Source organism: Cygnus atratus, chromosome 4, assembly GCF_013377495.2.
Source record: "Cygnus atratus isolate AKBS03 ecotype Queensland, Australia chromosome 4, CAtr_DNAZoo_HiC_assembly, whole genome shotgun sequence".
Lineage (NCBI taxonomy): Eukaryota > Metazoa > Chordata > Aves > Anseriformes > Anatidae > Cygnus > Cygnus atratus.
The window spans coordinates 47,942,826-47,965,936 of NC_066365.1; the positions used below are offsets into that span (position 1 = coordinate 47,942,826).

General features: G+C 41.2%; 1 protein-coding gene across 1 annotated transcript in view; it reads left to right on the plus strand.

The window, feature by feature from the left end:
- The window catches only part of ADAMTS3 (ADAM metallopeptidase with thrombospondin type 1 motif 3), a 125,689-nt gene that overhangs the window by 80,896 nt on the left and 21,682 nt on the right, over positions 1 to 23,111 (plus strand). The window contains exons 5-9 of the mRNA XM_035552717.2: positions 5,212 to 5,411; positions 17,453 to 17,536; positions 19,092 to 19,248; positions 21,321 to 21,426; positions 22,201 to 22,344. Of these exons, the coding sequence (XP_035408610.1) occupies positions 5,212 to 5,411; positions 17,453 to 17,536; positions 19,092 to 19,248; positions 21,321 to 21,426; positions 22,201 to 22,344 (691 nt within the window). The remainder of the gene's footprint in view (positions 1 to 5,211; positions 5,412 to 17,452; positions 17,537 to 19,091; positions 19,249 to 21,320; positions 21,427 to 22,200; positions 22,345 to 23,111) is intronic.

Below are 23,111 nucleotides of genomic sequence, written 5' to 3' on the forward strand. Positions count from 1 at the left end.
TAAAGTATAAAATAATATTGTAAGAACCTTCCATTTGAAAAACTCTTAGGGTTCTCTTTAGGTATAGAGAGGTTTGACTGATAACAGCATTCATTAAATTGGACTTGGGCAGATCACAGCTTTAATTAATATAGTAGGGACACAGCTATAGTTTCATTCTTCTAAGTTATGCTCAAGGAAAAAATGAACAGATTCTTTCTGTGACCCAGAATATATGTTATTTTTAATATGGGAGAGCATTCAGGAGGGGTACAGTTGTGCCTGACTTTTGACGTAGGTGTTTATGTGAAGTGTTCGGTGTTTCTGAAAGAGGATCTGGAAGGGAGGCAGACTTTATTGGTCTGCAAAGGAGTTGTCTTTTTGAATACACCCATCTGGGTTCACAGAGAGGCCCTGTAGATATATGCATGCTTGACAGAAACTTACCTTCTGATTCCAGCAGCATGGTTCCAAGTCTCTAGAGGTGGCGCAAGACGAGGCTAGCAGCTGCGGTTTTCAACAAAATACGATGACAAAGCATGTGGGGGTGATTCCCTTTTGGTGTGTTCCTGTTCCATTTCCACTACTTCATTCGCTACATCCACAGAACTCCTCCTGCCTTTTCTTGGCAGAGAAACCCCAGCTGGACTGGAGGAAGATGTCATTCTTTGCTCTCCTCATTTTTGCTGCATGATGCGTGGTAGACAGGCTCTGATGTGTCCTGTGGAAAAAATAAAATAAAAATACACACCTGCGTATGTGCATACAAACTTGTATGTTTTGTCTTGCTACCCAAACGTTTACATAACCATTTCACTTGGTGAAAGAGCATGGGCTAATCTTTTCCTGACAGGTAAAGTCATGAAGTAAAAGATGCAGGTGACTAGCAGAATAAAAAAGGAAGAGATAATGAACCAGCTAATTCCAGAATGAGATTAGGAAGGATTAGTCTGTCTAGCACAAATCTGCAAACAAACAGACTAGTTTCCTCTGTCCATAACAAAGAATTGCCATCCAACAACAGCCCTGCCTCCTCAGTGTGCTAGACAGTGCATTCAAAGCTGCCCAGTAGGCTTTGTAGATTAACCTGCAGAGGACCTTTGTCTTCAAATGATTAATCTAAACAACTCATTGCAGTAAGAATTACTGTGATCTCTTCCCACTCGTCTTAATAAGGAGGGTTCTTTCTCCCACTTCACTCTGTGTCTGAATTACCTGCTCTGTGCTCTGGAAGAGTTTCGTTAGGAAAGATTTATTTCTGCATTACCAGCTCACAGCAGCTCCAAAGTGCAGATAAGGGGGTGTCCAAAGGCACTGCCCTAGCACTTGGCTAGCAAATCTACAGGGCTACCCTACGTGTTAACTGTTTTATCTCAATGCCAAAACCACCCCTGGTTAGATATATGCAGATGATGTGCTCCCTGCAGTGTAGATATCTTTTGTGTTTGGGGAGAAGGGGTTAGAAAGGAAAAAGGTGGTTGTATTTGTTATTTATTGCAGTACTGATGGGGGCTCTGTGAAAGCTTTGCCAAGCCACAGACAACAATCTTATTTCTGCATTAACCAAGATTTGTGCAAGAAGCCTTCAGGCTGAACTCTGCCCTTGGATTGCCAGTACGTGTTAGTACCTACAGAAAGAACTGAATGGAGAATGCCGAGGTCTTCCCTGGTTGTAGCAATCATACTGCAGAGTACACAGCTCTATTAACATTTTTCCATAAGGTTTCCTCCTCCTGCAGCTTCCACAATGACATTTACATCAAAAATTTTCAAAGAACTGTGAATCAGAGGGGCTGTGGCCTTCTAAAAAATCACCTTTCCAACGTAGGGAAGCTCTCAGTAATACTGAGAAGAGATAAAAGATGGTTTTCACTAAAATTTTACTGCAAACATAGGTGTTGGCTTTGTCACGGGTCTCATTTGGCACAATGCAATGCACAGACCAAATGTAAATAACTTGGACAACCGTTCTGCTTTCTGTAGAGCGGATCAGATACAAAAATGTAATGTGTTTGTCTCTGCATCCACCTGCCTGGGAGGTTCCAAATTACATGTGTGTATTTTGTATTTCTAAGAATAACAGTGCTGTCTCCTGAACAGGACATATCTGAGGACACTTTCTGTGCTGCTCAGAAAGGGTGTCTACTGACCCTCCTTCCCTTTGTGTCTGCTATAGCTTTTTATAAATAACCCAGAATGAATGATCCAATTATGGTAAAACACTTCCTGTTAATTGAGGTATTTCAAACAGTCTTCAGTCCCATGCAAAGCTTCACCAAGTCTGAGAGCTCTTCTAAAATTTCCACAAGTGCACTAGTACTCAGCTGAATCATGAATAACAGAGTAGTTTTAATGAGTGGGTTATGGGAACACAGGCATCTTCTCACTTTGTGCTGCTGCTCTCATGTGTCATGCCATCATCCTATTTGCCTTTGCAGTCTATACAGTGTTTGGCAACGGATGCAGGTTGCAGCATTTGTAAACAGAGCTATCCTTAGTATGTATAAACCAGGCTTTTATCTGGTTGCTTAACTCTTAAGTCACTGGAGTGCTAGACTATGGAAACTAGGCAAACAAGAGAACAGATAAATCACTTGTACTACTCTGGGTTTTTCAGAGAGGGTACAGCACTTCAAAGTGAGCATGTTTAGGGAGATGACTTATGAAATCAGAGAACCATAGAATATCCCAAGCTGCAAGGATCATTGATTCCAGCTCCTGGCTCCATGCAGGACCACCCAAAAATCAGACCATGTGTCTGAGAGCGTTGTCGAAATGCATTTTGAACTCCAGCAGGCTCGGTGCTGTGACCAATTCCCTGGGGAGCCTGTTCCAACACCCGACCACCCTCTCAGTAAAGAATCTTATCCAGCTTTGCTTCGCAGCACAGATGTGAGGAATGGCAACTCAGAGGATGAGGCTAATTAATTATTGGCTGATAAGTAACTCAGATCAGCTTTAAAGCTGACAGTTGTTGTGCTGCCTTAGCAGTTCTCTGTTAAGGAGTACTGTACTTAACGGAGCGTCAGGAGCAGCAGACAAGAAGTTAAAAACCAGTTAGCACCAGAAAAAAAATGTAGAGAGTGTGGGCACTGCTTGATATCCAGAAAAGTCCTGGTGCATTTCATGGAAAGTGCTGCATGCCAGGGTGAGTGAAATGGTGTTTGTTGGTTGGTTGTTTTTACCACTGAGCCCAGTTCGAGGGAGACTGGGGTCTTCTATACAAAGAAGTATGCAAGTTGCATTTTAGGGGGCAGGAGGCTCAATGTTTGAAAATGTTTCTGGTACTTTTTTTTCCCCCCAGATCTGGGCCAAAAATGGTCAATACATTTCTTCCTAGAGTGAGTTTATTTTTTCTTGCTTTGTTGGGATTGCACATGAAAAAATTCTCTGGATACGTGTATGGAAAATGTTGGCATATTAAGTGTACCTTCTGTGTGCACAAAGTAGCTCCATATTAGAGCGGGGTGGGGGTGGGGGGAGAGAAATCCTTTCTGACTCCTCCTGCCCACTCACAGGTACACAAAAAAGAGATTCTCCTCTTCCTTTGAACCACAAAACCACCTATTTAGTAAGGGAAGTGACAGCCAAACCAACGGTGCTGCACAGCGCAGATAGTTGATTCTTTCTGAAGTGATCTCAAGCTATTCCATTCATGCTGCGGGTGTAGTGATATGATGACATTGCTGGTATATTTCCGTTGGACACTGCGCTCCACAGCTTTGCCAGCTGCAGCAATTTTTAGAATTGGAGCTTGTCTATGAATTTCCCACTTGTGTGCTATCACAGGGTTTGCATTCTTGAGTATGTGAGGACTTGTGGTTGAATTGTAAAGCTGTTTGCAGACCCGGTCTCTCACCCACAGTCACGGGCTAAGCTTCTGAAAACAACTGGGGACAACCTTGCCATTTGATGTGGGGTTTGGGGAGAGTTATTTATGTGTTGCTGTGAACCACTGTGGTACCTGGGAGGGAGAGGCTGCCCAGCTAATTGAGCTGGGTGTTGAATCTGCTCAGGATGAATCACAAATTTCATCGTGGCCACCCAGCACATTTTGCAACATTGGCCCTGGTCCTGCTGTCCTTCCATGAGCAAAACTTGCATGCAGTTTACTGGGAGTCTTGCCTGAAAGCGTGTGAAGGTCTACTTCATGTACTTGCAACTTTGCCTTTCATCAGCTCCAGTGTAGAGGAATAGGGCTTGAAAGCTGTGCCATCATTGGGGGAAATGCCCCCTTCTGATACAAGTCAGTGTTAGTGGACAGCAAAACCTTCCTCTCCTTTCTGTCCTTTTGAAGCTGGTTGCTTTTGCAGGGTTCGTAAAGCAGGAAGATCTCTGTGTGTTTAGGGGCTGGATTGTCTGTTTCTCCTGAATGGAAGACCTGGGGGAATGGTGATGCTCCCTGACTCTGTCGCAGAGCCAGAGACTCAAGAATAGTCCAATTCCTAGTGAGGACTGCAGTATTTAGCTAAAGATTTGCAATGTAAGATGTTCCAAACAGACATCTTTATTGTTGTTTATTGCCTAGAGCCTGTTGATGTGTTGGCTTGATTTTTGGAAGAATTAAGCAGCCTACAGCTGTGACTTTTTCCTGACAAAAATCCATGATAACGTTTTGCTTTACTGTGCTAAGGGGAAGAAATAGCTTTTGAGTCTTCAGATACAAGCTACTAAACATATCCCCTTAAAAGCCAATTCAAAATGATTCATCTTAACTCTGCCCATTGATCCATGTCTTCAAGGGATTCTTCTAATATTCTATGATATTCACAGGATAGGGTTTTCAAACATCTATTTTTTTAAACAATATTAGGAGGAAAAGAAAAAAAAAAAGAAATTCTTGCCTAGATGTTCCATGGATTGGGTATGAGGACGCTGAGGCCAGAAGTTAAGTATTGCACAGGCACTCTGTAACACATGCCTGATGTGTTGCAGAAAAGGAAGGGGGAAATTCTGGGTTAGGAAGTAAAGCATGTGGTCTAACTTGTCCTTAAGGATGGTTTTTATGCTGGAAATGAACTGTGTAGTAAATTATAGAACCATACGGTGATTGATATTTTTCATTGTGTCTCTGATTTCCCCTACCTGTAAGTACCTAGAATAATCTCTCCTCTTCCAAGTTCCTGATTTATTTTTTCCAACGTGGTGACTGTATAGGCGAGGATGTTGTACGGGGGGATGTTTCTGAAGTGGAATTGGAGTAGATGTTTATATCTTGCTATTTCATTGTAGAGTCTCTTCTTGGGGGCCTTGGAGACCTGAGTTCCCTGTACAGCAGTGTAGAGCAGCAACTGAATGAAACCCTGAGACGACGCAGGCATGCGGGAGATGATGACTACAACATTGAGGTGCTGCTAGGTGTGGACGACTCTGTCGTCCGGTTCCATGGCAAAGAACATGTTCAAAACTACCTCCTCACCCTCATGAACATAGTGAGTATCATCCACAGTGCTGCACTGTTTGTTTTGAAATGTTAAAGGCTTTTTTAAATTCTTGCAGAAATATCTAGGAGACCATGCTTGATACCTATATAAAGATGATAAATTTGTCTGCTCTTGGATTTGCTTCTTTCTTCTCAAGATGCTCAACAGTTTTCTAGGGCACGTTCTAGGATAATTCCAAGAATTTGTCATCTTTGACCCTCAGTGAAAGCACAGTCCTTTGTACACCTTACAGAGTCACACAGAATAATTCCACTAACCCATACACTCAAGGTGTGCAAACAGACTCTCTTTAAACTAAAGCTTGATGAATTCTGTGAGACTGTATTAGTATGCATCCTTTTAACATGTAATGTGCTGTGTCACATTCTCCTTCCTTCATAAAATTTGGTTATACAGAACTAAAGAGGGCAGGTACTAACAGTTCTGTTGATGCTTTGGGCAGAAGAGGTTTGGTTTAAAAAAAAAAAAAAAAAAAGGAGGGTCATTTAAGAACAGAAACATGCCCATATCCTCTCCCAAACCTCAAATAAAAAAAAAAATAAAAAAAATGTCTGGATCATTGGATGATGGCAGATACTGTCCCATACATGAGGCTTAGAATTGCCACTCCCAATAAATGGTTTTGGTTGATAGATGCCCTCTGGGTGATGTGAGCTCATACTGGCCAAAATTCTCCGTGTTTTTGAGTGCGCTTGGAAGGAGTTCATGACAGTGATTAAACTGGTAGGCTCTTGGCTTCTACAAGCTTAGTTAACTCCTGTGTTAGTTGTGTTATAAACACAGCAATGATATCGAGCAGGCAATGCTAATCACATCATCACAAGACAGCTTCTATTCTCACACTCTTTCTCTGCTGCTTGGCTAAACAAGAGGGTGTGAATATTCCCTAGCACAACATGAGCCACGTCTGCTGCCATTTAGGAACTCCAGATAGCAAGACGTTTATTCTGTAAATGAGATTTTCTGGGAGCAGGCCAAGCAGACTTGTCAGGAGTGTTCAGTGCTGCTGGGTTTTTTAATTTTCATTCTTATTGCCCAAGCAGAGGAAAGCGGGAGAATTGGGGCAGTGACACCATGCATTTGTTCTCCATTTCTTTAGGAGATGCCTTGGGGATTAGAGTTTTGGCATCCTATGAGATTGCCTTTGTGGGGCAGGCGTTGCCAGGAGAGATTATTCATGCAGGAAGGTTCTGCAAACTTTTTATTTAAAAAAATCTACTACTAGGTCTTTGTATAATACTTAAATGTTAAATGATTTTACAGTAGTAAAAGATTTTAAATTGGAATATGTCAACTTATACATATCATTGTACTAACAGTGTTGTTGCTTCTGCCAATACTACTAGTTCAAAAAGTAGTAGTGTAAACTTGCAAAACTATTTTAAAGGTTTTGAAGGTTTTTTACCTTTAATTATCCTGTTGACTCAAAGTCAACAAAACTATAGCAAAGGTGTACTTGTCTGACAAATTGCCATTGGTTTCAGGGGGACTTTGTCTGAAAGACCTGGATTAGGACCTCTGGACATGAGTCTGTTCCTACTGTACTTATACAGTGAGAGGATATAGTTGAAAACCAGTGGGAAGAAAGAGGTCTTCTAATATCCTTAATAATTCCTAGCTTCTGCTGCAGCACGGTTTTGAAGGAAAACCTGTTTAAAGAATAAACATGCAGAACAAAGAACTGCTCTAAATAGTAAATGGCACTTTAAAAAGAAAGCAAACCCTCTAGTTAAGTCTTTTGCTTAAATGCTGTGGCAATATGAATAGAAACTCCCAATAAAATCTAAAGAAACAAACTCACAGAACTCTTTTATAGTGTATCCTCTAGGGTTAGCAATTATTTTTTGTCTAGATATACATCTCAGGCTGTAAAATCAGTGGCAAGATACTATCAGATTCTATGGAAATGCACAGTACAGAAGAGCACAGTTCACATTGTACATTAGAAGTCCCGTAGTATATCAGCACTGAACACTAGAATTGCTCAAGCTTTCATGTTTTCTGTTTTTTCCATCTTAGGAAATCTAAAAAATGTATATATGAAATGAATGTAAAGGGAGATGTGTAATCCCTTGCAACATGTGGCCTTTCCTTAATGCATGTCAATGTCAAACCTGTATGGATCCATCTTAGAAGCTATGGGGGTCATAAGGTTTTCCAGGAAAGAAGAAAAGATAAAGACAGGTTTAGGAAAACAGGTTTACAATTAATAACGATTTGATCAATGTAGAAATTAATCAACGTGGGTTTTTTTCACTCACCGTTTTATTTCTGGAAGTCATTTCAAAATGATTTCTTAAGGCATACAGATCCTCTTTACTCTGTGTTGTCACACCAGCCACCATCATTCCTGAGCAAGAGAATTAAATCCTTTCACTAGTGCAAAGCATCAGAAACGCCTACTCTCCCGTATCAAAAAAAAGCAATCTCACCTCTCCTTAGTACACATCATTCCACTTCAGGAGGGACAGCCAACGTGAATTTGGCCTTCCGTCCCTGTTTTATGGTTAGTTCATATGCTTGTGCTGATAAATTTTTCTTACACATTTTCTGCTAATAATTTATTTAATTGCTCCAAACTTAATACCATTTTGACTGCCGTGGCAGGCACTGAAGCTTCTCTTTGGTTCTTGCACATAAAAAGAGTAACTGAGGTTCACCCTCTCACTTAGTTCTTTTAAGCCTGAATTATGTAAGGGATGAGTGGTGATTGCCGGGATAACATGCTCAACCCCATTGCACTAATCAGGCCAGGGGAAAATCTACTCTCAACAAGCTCATGGAAGAGGTGAGATCAGTGACAATGTGAAGTGATTAGAAAGCAAGTGGGAAGACTCAGCACTATATGCTAGACTTCTCAGGGACACCACCTTCGCAGTAGACCTCGTGTAAAACATACAACACAGAAATAATGAGAACACTGCACTTAGAATGGTCAAGGTGTTACTTCTCTCCCATGTCCTTTCCCTTTGGTCCAAGCTTTGATTCACGTGTCTTGTATTGTAATATGTCCTGCCCCGAGCACCTTTACAGCTCCCATTTAGTGCACTGTGCAATGGTTGCGTCATATTGCTGCTATTCAAGCATGGAAAGCTGAGGCTGAAAATGTTACCTCTTGTGTTTCAGACTGAAAATGAGCTGCAGTATCTAGAGAATGTCTCTTGGCTCCCTTTATAAGCTCCTCAGTCATCTAAATAAGCTTCATAATGAACTGTGCTGCCAACAACACAAATCCTACATGTGTGAAAAACTATGCTGCTTAGGTGCAGACGAAATCTCTCAAATACTGTGGAGGAAGTATAGGGCCAGGATCGGAGTGTACCTATAGTTATGCTGTTATTGTCATAAGACCCCATTTACCTTTTAGATGTTTAGAGCCAGGTGCATTTAAAAAAAAGTTCTCAGCACCAGGCACCTGTCACAGTCCTGTCTCAGTTTTCCAAGAGCACCTTTGAAAATCTGCCCCACCTTTTGAGCTCCCAAAATGAGTACCAGCAATTTAAAAATCTAATCCATAGAATTTGACAGGGAAAAAAAAATCTCCTTGGTAAGAATTTAAACCAACTGATATCTTTTCCAGTGAAACTCTGTGTAGAATTGTAACAACTCTGTATAGAATTATACTCTGCTATAAATCTAGAATAAGAAACTCCAGACATAACACACACATTGTAACAGAAAAACAGAATTCAGTCTGCTAAGTTTACAACCTGGCGCTTTGTTCAGACTGACGCCTTTCCTACTGTTTCTCTAATTGGGAGCTTAAATGTTTTAGTGGTATTTCAGCATGCGTAAGGAGTTGCTCTCTAACAATAAGCAAATGGATGCTGTAGAATCTTGATTTGATGAAAAGGGTCTGTTGAGTAATGTCTGTGCATTCGGTTTTGGAGCCCAAGGCATTCAATCATAACTTCCTGCCTTCCTCTGACATGCACACAGAAGGCTTTTGACTCGGGTGTGTTAGGAAGCTGAGTGTTAAGATCTTTGAGGAGAAACAAGCCACTGAACCTGGACTGCTCTGTGGATTACTGCTGAGGCAGAAGGAAATTGACAGCAAGGCTTTGGTGGCTGTGAATGCATGTCTAATAACTGTGTATCTTTGTTGCTAGCAGAAGCTTCTTTTTTAGGCTTGAGGGAATTAGAAAGCACATGAGCAAGCCTTTGCTTGTTCCTAGAAGATCATCAGCCACTAGGACTGCAGCTGCTGCAGTCCAGTGCTGCACTGTTGACATCAACAGATACAATTCAGCACAGCTGAATTTGCATGACATAAATGAACCCGACTTTTGGGTTCAGATTGTTTAGGTTTGGATCTAGCAGTGTTAAGTTTCAAGATCTGAACTTGGCATATCTGAACTTGTATCTTTTACTATTCCTAGAAATGGGAGGAGGAAGACAATTTGTGATGTTACTAGCATTCATGGGGATTTTGCAAGGCTGATGGTAACTTGCTGAGTCTAACTTGCCTTCCCAAGCAGGGAAATTAAGGGCTGTTTTGCCATATGTAATGCAGTATGTGCAAGATAGCTCCAGATTAGCTTCAAAATAATATGCATAGGCAGCAAAGGCAACACTATTTAGCTCAAGTGCAAAAACGCAGTATTAATTGCATTCATTCAACCCTGTGCCACGACTGGTTATCCTGGGCGCAGTGCCATGCTGACACAGCTACACTGCTCTCTGTGCCAGAGGTGGCTTGCTGGGAACCAAGCACTGCATGATCTTGAGATGTCACTGGGAGCTCCAGAGCCAGAGGTTCAGTTTCAGCTAAAGAAATGCCTGAAATGATTCCCTGTATTCAATATTTATGTGTACTCCTGGCTTTAGAAACAGGGAGGAAAAGCCAGCATCAGAGATGCATCTAAAACAGGTGTTAAGGGACAGAACTGGAAGTCAGAAGCCCCAGTGGGCTCATCTACTCCAAAACAAAAAAATCTAGTGTGGTCTCTAGCTCATAGGTGAAGCTGTACCATTACCTCACAGCATAAACTGTTGAAGTCACTTACAGCTTGCTTTCCAGAAGAGGTGATGGCTAAATCACCCACTTGAGAGAATGTCATTGCCCTGGAGTTGTTTTTGTTAGCTCTGTGGCCTGGCCAGTACTGAGCAGTTTCAACTGAATTCCTTGAGGTCACACAACTGACATTTATTTTCTTGATCTTACCTTTACCGGGAGCATGTGAGGGGTTCTAGGCTCCGTTTCCCAAACCCTGCCATAGCGCTGGTACCATTCCTAATCCCCGGTCGAGCATCCCTTGGAGAACCTGCAGAAGTACAGGGGAAAGCAAATAGAGCGAAGATGGGCAGAGGAGTGGGAAATGGGGTACTGCAGGACTGAGACTGTCCCCTTGCCCTCCTTCCTCTCTCCCTCCGTTTGTTCCCCCACCCGGGTCATGCCCCAGAGCCAGGCAGCCTCCCTTGACTCAGTGGGTCCCTCAGGAGCCAGGCCCTGTCTTTGTAAGCTGGAGGGTTTTAGCATTGGTTTTGTTAGATCTGAAATTCAAGGTCTCCTGTATTAGCAAAGTGACCTTTGTTATTCCCTTGGTGGTTACTTAAGACAAAGTTTCCCTGGATTAAAGTATTTAGACCAGAAAGATAGCACAGAGACACCAGGTTATACTCGGGGGTTCTACGCAGGTTTGAACTTGTCAATATTTACATCTTTCCATTTTTTTCTTCTTGAGAATAAACCAAAATTAGCTAGTAGAGTGATACGTCTATGCATCATTCATTCTCAAATTGCAAGCTGCTTGACAGATTTCTGCTTTTGGCAATCACTACCCACCGAGCACTGCAGGTTTGTGGTACCACCTCCTTCCTAAATAATAATTCTAGATTGTTGCCCATTAACACTGTTAATTGAGCACAGAAAAAATGTCCACATTTAATTTCAATTCTGGTGCAAATACTATTTCAAGGAGGTGAGTGTCAGGACTGCTTAGTGCTCACTTCTGAAGTTGATAGGAGCTTTATGATTAACTTCAGCAGGACGACAGTGCCAGGTATGTCTTCTGCCATAGTTCTCCATGCACACCCTATACCTGCAGCTTTTGATCTATCCACTTTATCTCACTTAGATTTTTTAGAATAGAAATAGGATAACCATGAATTTTAGTGTCTTTCTCATTCAGACTGGCTAGAAGTGCATAGTAGGGCCCAAACACATTAATTGAGAGATCTCTTCTGACTTTTTCTGGTTTCTAACATGATCACTTGCCTGGATGTTATTATCTCCGATAAAGGAGAAAAGTCAGATCAGGGCTCATTCTTTTCTTTGCAGTTCAATGTGGAAACAAGAGCTAATGCTGGCAACTGAGTACAGCATGCATCAAGTAGCAGGTAATCTGCAGCATTTTTCTGTGCAGATCTGCTGGACTGTTCTTACAGCATTTCAGAAATGCTAATTCCAGATTTTCCCTGAGCAGTCACTTGTGACTATGCTAAACTGCACAGATAATTTATATTGCTGAAGAATGTGAAACAGGAGTTAATGCAGTTTTGGCAAACGTGGAAGTAAGTTAATACTTGAATCCAGAAAGTTTGAGATGAAAAGTTATGATTCCTGTGAGTAACAAAATAGCCTTGATACAGTACTTTGCAGGGAATTGTGTTTTTTACCACGTATCTCATGGAACATCAACACAAACATGTTTTTTGAGCAATTGTCTTCTCTTTCTTTTACTGGGAAAGGAATCTTGAAATAAGCAATCATTGAGTGTTGTATTTTGAAGTTGTCATCTCCTCTGTGTCTTTAATTCTAGTTGTTGGCCAACTAATTAATTCTAGTTATTAATTCTAGTTGTTGACCGCTATTGTGGAGGAATTAATAGATACGAGGTATTGTAAAGCGTTGTCTTTATGTTTGTTCTTTGCATGTATCAAAGCAGTGCATTGTTGGCAGGAGATGAGCTCCAGAAAATAATCTATTCTATTGTTTTTCCTCTCCGTGGTAAAACTTCATTAAGGAGGATTTCAGAATATTGGCTTTTTACTCTTAAATCATTTAGCTTTGTAAACAGCAGAACTGATAAACTGAACTGAAGTGCTTTTCTTATACATCAATGGCTCCATCTACTGGGAGTATGTGTCATACAGAGCAGTTGCAAGCTGAAACACTTCATCCATGAGGAGCTGTAGGTCAATTACAGTAAAGACTGTTACCTTTTTTAGATGTAATGACAATCTAGTCATTTCTGTCAAGATTTTAACAACTTTGTTATGAGACTTAAACAGCACACAGGGAAAACAAGAAATGAGAAGAAAAGCGTCATGCAAAATAAAGGCTGGGAAAATAATCTTAAGGGAAAGGTTGCCAGAAAAGCCCAAGTTGATCACTGTTCCTGCCCATTCTTTTGCCTCTGCTGAGTGACATTCTAGGAGGCTTATCTGTATTGCAGACCTACACGTCTCAGTGTTTGCAGAGCCCGGACACCTACAAAAATCTCACAGCAGGAGTCTCACTGCCGACTTGACCAGGCTGTGGGATGGGTGTTGAGTTGGAAGAGGAGAATGGGGAGGAGGCAGCTTCTGTTCTCTCATTTGAAACCTTTGAACTGTCATCTCCCAGTCTGGCTTTCTGTGGAAAACAGTTGTGCTAGAATGGCACAGTTCAGAAGAATCTCTCTGCTTTATTTGCTCACATTTCCACATCACAGTGAGCACTGAAGGATGTTCTTTATGGGCAAATAGCCTGTTTTGTAGATACTGACTTTTTCTTAGGAGTTTGAGAGTCCTTGTCTTGCTTGACATCCAGCTGCTGGGTTACACACTGTGGAGCTAAATTGGGTGGCTTCAAGAATGTCTCAGGCCCTCTCCCTTCATCAAAGGACTAAAGAGGCTAAGACAGCCTCTTTCAAAGTCCCACACCTTCTAGTCCTAGAACCGTGAGTGTTAACACACAGTTTCAGCAGGGTTCTAACTTACCTCAGTGTCTGTCAAGGTTACTAGTTAGAGAGCTATTTCTATAGGATGCAACCATCACATACTCACTTCTCCTATGTATTAGTTAGTTAGTTTTAATCTAATTCTACCCTCAGACTTTGGTAAAGTATAATGGCATGCAGAAGTGTACCAAAAGAGCTCAGCTCATTCCTTGCCTTTTCATCTAGTGGTTTGTACCTGTGGATGGTCTGTAGACCAATAAGGACTTTATTTTCAAGCCATTTTCTTTCCAGTGATGCAAACAGTACAGCAGATGATGGTATTGATCATTACATTCTGAAATACTCGACTCTCCTTCAGTGTAGAATGCTAATTAAAAAACTGCACTTTCCTCTGCACAAGTCAGACACAGAAATGTCAGTAGTTTAATCAAGGCAGAAACAGAGTCACTGAGGCTTTACGGTCTCCAAAACCCAAGGACAGTCACATGAAAGATTTGTTGTAAGCAGAGAAAAGCTTGCTGTGAGTGAGCAGAGGCAGGAAAATACCAGCAGATTGCTGTGTATTAGCCTGCAGCCCCCACCTGCACACCATGGAGGTCAGTCCATGGGCAACCCTGAAAAGGAATCGCATGGTATCACAGAATCTCAGAATATTAGGGATGGGAAGGGACCTTGAAAGATCATCTAGTCCAATCCGCCTGCTGGAGCAGGAACACCTTAATCATGTCACACAGGTACCTGCACAAAAGCTGCTGTGCAGCTGCAGTTTTCTGTCTGTCCCAGATTTGAAAGGCCAGCTACCATGAATGAGCTTGTGCTGCAGGAGGTACTCAGAGGAATCACCCAATGTAACCTGGGGATGTTGGTTGGCTGTAGGTCAAGAGGCAGCAATTTCTGTGTCAAGTAAGAATCCAGCCACATTTCTTTTAGGGAGCACAGTCTGGCTAGGGTGTGTCTTTAATTTCACCTTTGCTGTTTTATGAGTACATCAGTTTGGGAATGTGGGGTCACCCATGACATTGGTACTGTGTAAACATAGGGGAGTTTCCACAGAAACCCTTAAGTCCCTTGGTTTGTGGTTATCTTCCTTTTCCAGTGCTCTCTGCTGCAGCTGTAGGGTTCATTGCCAGGTGCATTTATTTTGCCTGTTTGAATAATTATTTATCCGCTCAGTAAACAGATACTAACCCACTTTGTATGTGGAGTCTCCCAGCTGTCACTGCTGTCCCAGTGAGAGCGCTGATTTACTTCTTCGTGTGTATATTACTGTTGAATTCAGTCTAACTACTTTTTTCTCATAAATACTACACCAGAGGCTGCATGGCCAGTTGGACATCTGTGATGTGTTTCCCAAGTTCACATCAGACAAATCAAGTTTCCTGGGGCGTGATTTATATATGCATTTTGTACCAGTACCAGTATCTTGGAATGCAATTTGTTTTGCCAGTATAACCACAGTGTAGATGCAATTACAGCAGTCTGAAAGCGCTGCAGTCTACACTGACAGTTTTCAGCACTTATTTTGATTTGTGACCTTCTAGCGAGGTTACAGGTTTCCAAAATTTCCTGTATCTAGGTCACAAGAGTATATATGAACTTGCTCCTTCCTCATGAGAATCCTGTGGTGGACCCTTCTGAAGCAGTCCACAGAGAGAGGTGTAAAACAAAAGGTGTCGTGGAGAAATCTTGAAGAAAACTTGAATCTTCAGGTCAATTCCAGGACCCTTTCTGTCTCTATGAAAGTCACTCCTGGGGAGCTTGTTGCTTCTTGGCACAAGGGAAATTGTAAACGTTTTTCTGACATAAACTTTGGTGGGAGCAACAGTATTGCATTACTGAGGAGAAAATATGAGATGAATAATTGAACTTTGGCATAATTGTTTCACAAGCCAGGCAGTCTAAGTTATGTGCTCATTTCTTGTAAAACTATCCTGCTGACAGTCTGTTCTTGGTTGGTCCTAAAAGGGATTGCATTTTTTAAAACCATGGACTGAAGTCATTGTGCCAGGTCCCACAGTCTGGACAACTCAGAATGACCTTTTTCCCTGAGGGGAAGGGAAAAGTTCTGTTTAGCATGACTAAAAAAAATAACCTCTAAATACTGCTCAAATATACCATCCTTACTCTGAACAGTGGTATTTATTTTCCACCAATTACCCATCATATAATATTTATTTTGTTTTGATGGAAATAAGTAACTTCAGTGATGAACTGCAGATGTTTTAGTCCCCTAATTTGCACTCTGGTGGAAGGACATTTCTCACCTTCCCAGGCACAAAGAAGGTCCTCAAGAAGAACAATTTCTGGCCCATCTGCACAATTCTGTTTCTTTTTTTTTAAAAAAAAAAAAACATAATTTCTACAAATACTCTTTTTAAAATTATGTGGTCACATTTGTACTAATTTATATTTAAAAAATAGGGCATGAGTATTAGCTGCTTCTTAAAGAAAGTCTTCAAAACAACACAGTGAAAAATTTCATCTGTTCAGGGAGCAGTGGAACTGCCATGTTTCCTCTGGATTTCTTTCATATGGCTGTGCTCTCTAACGGGATATAAGCTTCTCTCATGCTAGGAGGGTTCAGAAGCTCCTGTGCTTGTGCAATGTCTGGGCTTCCACATGTGTGTGTGATAAAGGATATGCAGTCTTTGCTTCCATAGGAGCAGGAATAGCATTGTTATTTCCAATCAGCTGCTTATTTTCGGAAACTTCTACATATTTGATTTCTTTGAGATCTTTATTTGCAACTGTTACTGGAAAGTGGTAAAAAGGGCCAAAATTTATTGGGACACTAGAACTAACAGGAAATTACTATCTAATCTTTATTTTATTTGGAAACCAGACTGAAAACATTGAAATCAAAATTCTGTCTTTAAATTATGTGTACAGATCTTGCTGTAGACCTCTGCAAACCTAGTTTGGTGCAATGCCACGGACTCTTTTGTGAGGGCACCTTGTGAGCTTTTAATTTTGCTCTTTCCTGTGTGTTTTCTGCAGCCCTTGAGGATGAGTTTTGATGTCTCATGAGGTTGTCTTATGTATGGGTGTTTTCTCAGGCTAGCAGTTGTTTTTATTGTACTAAGTCTTTCCAGGTCCCATAAATGTTACATGCTTTCATGCAGTTGGTGAACTTTTTAAATGGAATGTGTTGACTTGCAGAAATCAAGCGTATTTGGAGATATCATTACTCTGTGAGGTATACTACAGGGTTTATGTCTCTGGCAACGCTGTTGACTGTAAAACTTTCAGATGAGAACTTCCAAAGCATTTCTGGGATTTGGAAACACTTTTCCCATTAATTTTAAGATTGATTTAGAATCAGGAGTATTATTCAGATCTTTAAAGCTAAACACATGCCTACATGTATGCAGAAATGGAGCCTCATTGATTGTGTCATTGCCTGAATATTCTAGAGCTTCAGAATGCAAAAATGGCTCAAAGCCAAGTCCTCAAGTATTTTCTGAGGACAAACCTATGCTCAAGTTAATGGCATATTTCCTTGAGTGAGAGCTAATGGTAGCAGAATCTTTTACAAAATGAAAAATATGCTCTCATTCTCCCCACTAAAATACTCATCCCATGTGTTTAAACTGATTGAAGTTAGACAAACGGTTGACAAAGCAAACAGAAACAGGATTGGGAGTTCATCCAGAGTTACAGTGGCCAGATGGCATAGCAGAGGTGGTGACCATGCAGGCTGGATGGTGATGGCTTTATCTGTTGTTAAAACAAACTCTTATCTCCTTTTAAATCCCACAGTGAATATGAACACACTGCATTAACCTTGCTTTCAGGAATAGCTTCATTTCCCTCATTATGTTTATCAAACAAGTGAAATCGAGTGTTCAGATAAGTATTTGCAGGGTTTGAGGTCTCTCTTTTCCCAAACAACTCTTCTATTGGCCCTGCTCCAAAGGCCATTATATTTGAGTGGAGTCTTGAAACATGCTTCAGAAAGTTCTTAGTGAAGGGTATATGATGACGGGAAGGGTAGCCTACATTTCTCACTGCATGGAAATGATTTGAGTCTTGAATCCTTCTCTGAGAAGACTGTAGTAATATAAGCACTTGAAATGACAGATACGTGGCCTTGGAAGATTCCCTATCATTGGTGATTTTTTTCAAGTTTTCCTTTTATTTTCTCAGGTGAATGAAATTTACCATGATGAATCCCTGGGTGTTCATATAAATGTTGTATTGGTCCGAATGATCATGTTGGGGTATGCAAAGGTAAGCAAGCCTCTGACCCAGTTCTTCACATTTACGTTCTTTGTAACCATAGTGCATGGGAACCACGTGAATGGGTGCAGAGACAGAGGTCTACTGAACCACTAGTTCCAGAGAACTGCCTTCCCTGTTTGACATGTTCTAAATGTGCTTGTGCCCTCATACCTGAGACTGTTTATCAGTGTCCCTTCTGTGATGCAGGTGCACAACCGGTTGCAGAGTCACTTTGCAGCTGATTTATCACTTAGAAGCTGAAAGACTGCAGCAACCAAATATTTGTCGTATTAGATAGATTCAGTCAGGTGGAAAGCTCCTTTTCTAGTGTATTCTTTTCGTAATGTCACCAAGTATCTGTGTTTAAATGCAAGGTCGCAGTGACTGGATCTGTCCTGATGACGTACCCCTGATGATGCTATTGAGGGATGGGCTGAGAGGAGGTGGGGAGCACCTCGACCCACTGCAGCCCCCACTACTGGCAGAGCTCAGCCTGCTTGGGCTTGCAGCCTGAATTCTGCCCTCAGGAAGAATTACCTCAGGTAGTGAAATCAGTTTAGTAGAAGCAATCATCTTGACTGACCAACACAACTTGCTGGTGCCCCACCTGCAAGCAGGCTGCTAGGGAAACCATCTCCTTTTCTCATTGTTGTGTACACTCCTTTTAATGGGTCATAGCACACTCCCCTGCTTTTTGCCCTGGACAGTACTTGTACAAGGACGTTGATTTTGTTGGTAAAATACATTCAGAGAGTTTTCAAACATGCTTGTTAAGTTGTTCAGGATGAGAGGAAAGTGCTAGTGCTGTTTAGTGCTACTGCTGCATATCCCTTCCACTTAACTCAGACATTGAATTTGGGCAAGGCAAAAGACCACTATGATGTTGGTCTTGTAATTAAATTCGGTCACTTCCTTTTCAACTACTGAGCTTGTAAGCATGCTCTGTAGCAAAAATCTCACAGAACCAGATGGTTAATCTGTGTTAATCAGTACAGATTTACTGGCGCTACAGGGTTTTGCACCAGTTGTGAGGCATTGTCCTCTGTGTTTATATTATTCACTTCCTCCGTACAGGCTGTATGTTGTCACTGTGCTCTCATTTAACTCAAACGAGTCACATTGTCTTCTGGCAGTCAAGAATGTAAGCAAGTCCCAACAAAGGAAATAAAAATGTCCTTATTCAATCCTAACATCATGTTGTGTTTTTCTCCTGCACATTACAGGCTATACACAGAAAGGCCATTCGTTTGTAGATGATGTAAATACTCATTATACTGTCTTCAAAAAAATATCCTAAAGATGCACTATTACATATGCACACCCCTTTGGCTCTGCCTGGGGATCAAAGACAATGAGGCCAAGAAGGAATATCAGTCCTGTGTTATAGATCAATGTCCAGCTGTACTCGTTTTCTTTCCTCATAGGAAAGAGGACTACCATTGCTTAGAGTGATAGGGAAATAGGGAAAGAGAAATAGGAACCTGTTTGGTGCTCCAAGAAAATCAAAACTTGTCTGAATTTCCTACCTTTAGGAGCTCCCAGGTCTAATGTGTTTCTTTTTCAGTCCATTAGCTTGATTGAAAGGGGTAATCCCTCGAGAAGCCTGGAAAATGTTTGTCGCTGGGCGTATCAGCAGCAGAAGTCAGACCCCAATCATTCAGAGCACCACGATCATGCCATCTTTTTGACAAGGCAAGATTTTGGGCCTGCTGGTATGCAAGGTAATGCTGCTAACCTGGAGCTTTTTTTTGTTTGCTTGTTTTGTTTTGTTTTTTTTTGTCTAGTGCCTGTCCAAAAAAAAAGGAGAAAAAAAAGAAAATTGCATTGTTATATGATCCTGAGACAATAAGGAATATTGGCATTGGCTCAGCAAGTACTTAAGTGTTCCATTTTAAAAATATATATTGAAACTTGGTCCTGTTCAGGAAAGCACGTACGCTCACAATAACTTTCAGTTTCCTATCCTAACTTTAGGAAAGGCCCACATAGACAGCCCAAGAATGTACTCATTACTGTGTTCTAGAGAGAAATTATTTCCTCTATTTCATTTTACCTACTTTTTCAAAAGCAAGTAGTCCTTGCCATGATAGACCTTGCTGTTTATATCTAACTGCAGCAGATGATGTTTCTTACCTTACAGATGTAAGTAAATAGCTGTTCACTTTCATCAAACAATTAGTGGTTTTGTGAGTGAATGTCAGGGAATATTAGGAACTCTCAATATACTTTGCATTCAACTTTGCTTTTATTTTGTTACAACAGTGTACCAGCTAGTTTGATACTGCACTACTCCTTATGATTCAAGGAACTAATGATAATGGGAAAGAAATTCAGTGTGATTTATGTCAGTGCAGAAAAATAGGAGTCAGGGTGAGGCTTCTGAAATGTTGCTGCTCTGTGCAGCTCTGCAAACCGTTCCCTTTTTTATTTCCTTGTTTCTTATGTAGTTACACTGCAGAATATGCACCTCATAATGATTTATCCAGACCAAACAAGCAATTTCATCACTTGTGCTGTGGTCTGTGGTAGGACCAAGGGTTCCTCTTAACTGAGACATTGTGGTTTTGTGTGCTTCTTACTTTGCTTGCAGGTGGAAAAGAGGACTACAAAATTGAGCAATTTCTGAAACAAAGCTGTCCAGCTAAGTGTAATGGCCTCCACCGCAATAAACGTAGTATTAGACAGTCAAACAGGCCCTCTGTCTTTAATGCCTCAGTTTCCACAAGCCCACTAGCAGTACTGCTTCCTCTCTCATGTTCTCTGTGTCAGTCCACAGAGATTGTCATAATAAAATCCTGCAGCTCCTCCTGGTGCCTCAGCCACATGCCCAGCTCCAGTGCTGCAAATGGTTCTTTGGTTCCATTCCTTCTGCCAGCTACTACAGTCCCATTCCTTCTGCCAGCTACTACAGTCCCCTTTAGTGCTTGCTGTGCCTATCTTCTGTGCCTTTGACTCAAATCCTGCAACTTGTCTCAGAAGAAAAGGCCACAATTCATTATCCAGTCATGGAGAAGCAGCGTAATATATATAATTTAATATGGTACCAGTAGTACATTCAGGTCAAATGTCCAAAGTTTACCAGTCTTTGCTTAGCACATGGTAAGAGTGACATGTTTTCAGTCAGAAATGCCCTTTAGCAAGAAGGCTTTTCAGTTTTATGCTGGTGAAACCTTACTGGTTGACGTACATTTCTGCTTCTCCACATAGTTTTTTGAAAAATGTACCGTGTTCTGGCTGTCCAGCTGGAGATGTCTTAAATGTTTGTGTTCAGTTGCTTCACCTTTCAGGATGAGGCAAGGGCACTGAGTCTGCCCTTAAATCTGGACTAGCGCGCCTGGAGTGAAACTGGTTAGGATGAGATGTTAGGCAGAATTCCCTGTCTTCAGAAAGATTTCATCTTTTACTGAGGAAAAGGTATGCAATATGCACCAAGCAGAATGCAGATGCAGATGAAGGTACTACTATGAACACATACAAACAAACAAAAAACCAACCAAACAAACAAAAAAAAAAAACAGCCTATTGCTCTTCTGTTTAATTGAACAGGAATCTTGTACATTTTTGGTGATAAGAGTATGAGTACGTGAAGTAATCCAGATAATCTGCAGAACCAAACCTAGCTTGTCAGTAATTGCAGAGACAATAATTGCAGACAGTAATTGCAAAGACAGAAGAAAAATTGACAAACAAAGAAAAAGAATTCTAGGTTCTTCTCAGGTAATAAACTTATTGAGGTGTCTAGTTTAAAATAAATATAATGGGTAAAAGAATCAGACATGGTTTCTCTCAATAGGATATGCTCCTGTTACTGGCATGTGTCACCCGGTTCGAAGCTGTACTCTCAACCATGAGGATGGCTTTTCATCAGCTTTTGTTGTTGCTCATGAAACTGGTCACGTGTAAGTCTAACTTATAAAATTAGATTATCAGCAAAATGGTGCTCCATCTTCTTTTTATGTGAAGTGGTTCAATTTTAAAAGGTCTGTACTGATGTGTTAATTTGGCACTTTGTAAAGAATGATAAAATGGGAATAACTGATCAAGCAAAGATCTCTGTTAGCTGCTGGGTGAATTAATGTCAAGCACTGAGGATCTGCTTTTTTGTCTTCCTTAATTAGCGCAGGCTACTTGTTCAGTTCACTCATTTGTTTCTTCTTCTGTCAGCGTTGAAATAATATAGGAGGAACTTAGATGAATTTGAGATGACCAAGTCATTTCCATGTTAAGCTGCACCAGATGCACACTTCAAAATTTAATGTGTTAACCTAATTAGCTCTTTGGATGTGCAACATAACTACGTTAATTCTAAGTATAAATAGGTGCTTTAGATAAGTAAGTATACTAACACAAACAATTCATTGTCTGAATGAACTGATCACTGATAGCAGAACTGTTGTTTTCCTTTATCTGAAATGGAAGCAGAAATCATCATCTAGGTAGTTCATTTCTGGTATTAACAAATAAAATGAAGTATAAATGGAAGAGTATTCAGCGAGTCCTTATAGTTTGGCATCAAAGAAGATCTGTTTGAAATGCAGGTGCTATCTTTAGAACGCAGAGAACAATTTCATTTTGAATGATTACGTGTGTATGAGAAACTATTTTCTTTACAGCTGTTTTACCATTTGCAAAGCAGAAACTACTGGGGCTCTTATACCCATTCTTTGTTTCAGGCTAGGAATGGAGCACGATGGTCAAGGGAACAGATGTGGGGATGAGACAGCAATGGGGAGCGTTATGGCTCCCTTGGTGCAGGCTGCCTTTCATCGTTACCACTGGTCCAGATGCAGCGGCCAAGAACTCAAAAGATACATACAGTAAGGACCTGTCAGCACTCATCGGTAGTTGTTTTACTAAAGGAAACGGAAGTCTATGCAGTTCCCTGGGATGTGGGGCCAGTGGGCGGCCCTCCATTAGATGGCAAAGAAGAGAGGCCCACCAGGAGCAGACACAACTGTCATAAATGGGACCTCTGCCTGTGAAGTCCCTTTTTATAAACACAGTGGTATGGGGGCTTCCGAGATTCTGGGGAATGGGATCCTCTGGTGGGGGCTGCTCTCTGCTTCCAGACAGGGATTCAGCATTCAAAGGCCTTCCAGTAGGCTTCCCTGTGACTCACTGCAACAGCGGTACACCGTAGATTTCAGGGCCTGTTCTCAGACTACTGTCCTGCTTCAAAGTCCCATGAAGTCAGTGGAAAGGCTCCCTTTGACTCCAGCAGGCTTTGTGTTAGCCGTTGTATTAGGACTTGTGCGGTAGTTTGAAGCATACTGAGAAACTGAGTATACTGAGGGACTTTGGCACTGAGAACTGGAAGTGTTTGTTTTCTCCCTCTCGTGACAGGAAAGTAAAGCGCAAATTCTGTATGTACTGTTAGGGCAGGGAACAGCAGAAGATGCTGCTCCACAGTCGCTAGCAAATGTGGGGATTTTGCTGTCGGATCTTCCCATCCAGTGCCCAGTCACCTTGTGCTAGGCAATATTCTTACAGAAGGGACTGTCTGCACTTCAGAGAATAATACCCATATATAAACAGGGCAGAAAACACGTTAGAGTAAAGGAATATTGCCAATATTGACATCTAA